The sequence below is a fragment of the Lipotes vexillifer genome, unplaced genomic scaffold (assembly GCF_000442215.2).
Source record: "Lipotes vexillifer unplaced genomic scaffold, Lipotes_vexillifer_v1.1 scaffold776, whole genome shotgun sequence".
Lineage (NCBI taxonomy): Eukaryota > Metazoa > Chordata > Mammalia > Artiodactyla > Lipotidae > Lipotes > Lipotes vexillifer.
In genome coordinates, this window is record NW_006777292.1 from 2,586,100 (window position 1) to 2,589,752 (window position 3,653).

Here is a 3,653-nt window from a genome sequence, read left to right on the forward strand (position 1 = left end):
TGCTCTGCTCATTAGCACATGAAGACATTGGCTGAGCTTGAAACATTATAAATTGTATTTATATATATCCTAAATTGGACAGGTCCCAAGATTAAATGCTGTTATTTTTAAATACTTTTTTAGAACACAAATATCTCATTTTATCTTACATCATCAGGAATAAACGTGATTCACATAAGTGAACTTTTTATTCACATCTTAAAGAAATGATAGCTTAAAAAAATTTTAAACCATCTTTTTGATGGAGTTGGTCCTAAAATGCCTTGACTTATTGCTTAGTAAAATTCTACTGCCTGGTGTGGATCCCTAAGCTTTCTGAGGAAGATTTCAGGGTCAACACTATGACCATCAAATATAATAATCTACTATAACAAAGTACTGATCTCAGAAACTCCTGAAGTATGACAAATGTTCATTTTACAGTTGCTGCTTCTGTAGCTGTAGATCCTTCCTCACTATTCCATATTATTTTAGGTTCTAGAGGTTCTATCCTTCTGTTGCTTCTAATCTGTTTTCCTAAACTTATTTAAATAACCAGCATTATGTAATTTTTCCACATTATTCTGGCCCAAAGGTAGCTCCATAGTTTTCCTTAAAATAAGCTTTTTTTTCTCTTTTTCAGGTAGGGGAAGGGAGAGGGGAAATGGAAGAGAGATAGGCTTGATATTTTGCTAATCTGTAGGCTTACTTCAGAGTTGCTGGATATTTCCTGACAAATCAGGTTGCTAAAGGAATACATACCAAGAGGTGGCCACGTTATCATATTGAAGACAGCAGTTAAGTCTTCCAGCTGAGACCAGAAAGGATAATATAATAATATGCTAATGGTTATTAGGCATTTGCTATTTTATCGATATAAATTATTTTATCTACTGTACAAACTAAGATTAAACATACATCTACAGTCTATGAAATTATTTGCCAAAAAAATTTCTCTAGTTAAAATTTAATACTTCCCTTTGCAAATATTATTGTATTCTTGTTAAAGAGTACCTGATACTTGTTAAAATATCAAGTAATACAGGACAAGGTGTTATAAAAACAAAACACACAGCTGGGAGGCATTTTATTTTCTTCTACTTCATATAACATTGTTCAGGACCACAAGACTCTAACGGTCTCTTTCCAGCAACTTTTATGACTTCGGAGTACCACTTAAAAATATTTACTGATGCTATAAATATTACTGTTTTTCTACATATTGACAATTTTAATGAATGCCATATCCATCATACCTCTTGCTTTTTTGGTCAGAAAGATAAACAGAAACTTTAAATCAAATGTTTAGACATTCAAAAGTGGTTTTTAAAAGCACACCCAAACCAACCAAATCTACATCAGCAACTGTTATTAGTTTCAATTGTTATTATTAAGAATTCTTAACAAGGACATACTGACTGAAGCATGTATGAGATTTTTTAAATTATATATAATTTAAAAGCAAAATTAAATTTATAAATAAAAAGATTAATGGCCAAATTAAATAAATTTTAAGCATCAGATTTAAAATATCTTAATTTTTAGGTTATTCAGAAATACATTTTGTGAATAATAAGAATTACTTCATAAATATATATATATAAATATCTATCTACAGGATCTGCAATGCAGGAGAAAACCCTTTAAAGAAAAAAATTGCACTTTTGGATTATCAGGATGCTGTCATATTTACCCTTCAAGTGAAATATAATTACCATTCCAGGTGCTTTTGGCACAAGTTTTTAGGAGAATATTGACACAATCTTAAAAACACAATGCTTTTATATTTTATTCACTGGAATATGATGAATCAAACAGTATTCAGAATTCTGACCAAAAATATTCAGGTAACTGCAATTGCTTAATTAAATACAAAAAAAAATTGTTTTAAAAAGACTTTAGACTGCCTTTACATCTGGAACATGTAAAATTTTACCAGCAATACGTTTTTTTCAATCCCCTCAAGCAAGAATTCCCAGCCTACACAGAAAGGTAACATTGTCTTTTTCTACTCATATATGACTTAGATCACACCCCAGTATATAAGGACAAAAAATAAATGTATAATAAAAAGATTGGATAAATCAGGAGAGGCTTTTTGGTCTTGAATTCTTCACCCACTAACAATGAAGCAGCACTGTAGGCAGCCCAAAACACACCAAAGAGCTTTAAAAAAACAAACAAAAAAGACAAAAGGCAGCATATTAGCAAGTTAATTAACATTTTGGGTATCATAAAAATAACATTTACAGTAGTTTTTTAAAACAACCCTAACAACCAATTGTAGAAGCAGTAACACTTATTATTAAACACTTATTTAAAACTTGTTAGGAATATTCATCCTTGCTCTGCTCCCTGACATCTGCAAATGAAGTCTTTTGTTATCAAACTTGTCTAATCAATAGGAATCACCTTGGGTGCCTATTAAAAAAACAGAATCCTGGGATTCATTCTAGTTCTACTGAATCAGAATCTCTAAGGGAAGAAGGGTCTAATTAACAGACTTTTTAACAAGTGTCCCTGGTGACTTAAGATACGGCAACTTTCGGAAAAACTATTATAGGGATAGGCAGCTGAAAGATTATTTGTTTCCTGAAAGAAAACAAATTGATCTTCACAAAATAGAAATTTTTCCTTTTTTTTCCCCAAGAAGTAGAAAAACATATTAAGTGAAAATTTTACACAACATTTATTAAGTATCAAATCATTTTCCCAGGACAAGGTAGAAGTACAGTGTTACATGGAAAGGAGGAAAACCATAACATTTTGGTTGAGTTTTCTTTTTTTTTTAATGTTTGAAAATTTTTCATAATAAAAAATTTTTTTTTGCTTTTTTAAAAAATTGAAGTATAGTCGATGTCCTAATGTATAGCACAGGGAACTATATTCAATATCCCATGGTAAACCATAATGGAAGAGAGTTTTCTGATTATGCACGTGCTTAATTTTAAATTATTTCAACTAGAAATTTATATAATACTTACCAATATAGTCACTGAGGGCATTTTACAGAATAAAATGTAACGGTAGAAATCAGGGAAACTATGACAGAAACAGACCTGGCACAGATCAGGGTTTCTCAACCATGCACTAATCAAATTTTTGAGCTGGAAAATAGTTGTAGGAAGTTGTCCTGTGCACTGTAGGATGTTTAGCAGTATCCCTGGCTTCTAGTCACTATATACTAGTGCCATCCCAGCCCTCCCCATTTGTGATACCCAAAAATGTCTCCAGACATTGCCAAATGTCCTAGGGGGGCAAAATTGCCATCAGTTGAGAACCACTGGTACAGAGGTAAAAAATAAATACTGGCAGACTGACTGAAAATGTATTTGAGATGGTTCGATTTTATATTGTGCTTTTGAAACTAAAAACATACAAAAAAACCTGCAAGATATTTTAAACCTACAAAAAAGTATAGGGAAATAAATGAAGTAAAATTATAATCAAATTGCATTTGTATGGCATGATTAAATTTTTTTGTAAATAAATGGTTAAAGATTGGTAAGAGTTACAGAGATTTAATGTTTAAAAAATTAGTGCTTGTAGATTAAACTGTATTCTAATGCTAGAGTTAAGTGATGAGAGTTTTGCAACATTATTTCTCAGCAAACTTTGGACTAAAACAAGAAACATGTAAAACAGATTGCTACACAGAGAAGATTAAGTGATTA

General features: G+C 31.0%; 1 protein-coding gene across 1 annotated transcript in view; it reads right to left on the bottom strand.

Moving 5' to 3' along the window:
- Window positions 1-1,038: 1,038 nt before the first annotated feature.
- YIPF4 (Yip1 domain family member 4) overlaps window positions 1,039-3,653 on the bottom strand; it is a 28,769-nt gene continuing 26,154 nt past the window's right edge. The window contains exon 6 of the mRNA XM_007450953.1: window positions 1,039-2,145. Within this exon, the coding sequence (XP_007451015.1) occupies window positions 2,008-2,145 (138 nt within the window). The 3' untranslated portion in view covers window positions 1,039-2,007. The remainder of the gene's footprint in view (window positions 2,146-3,653) is intronic.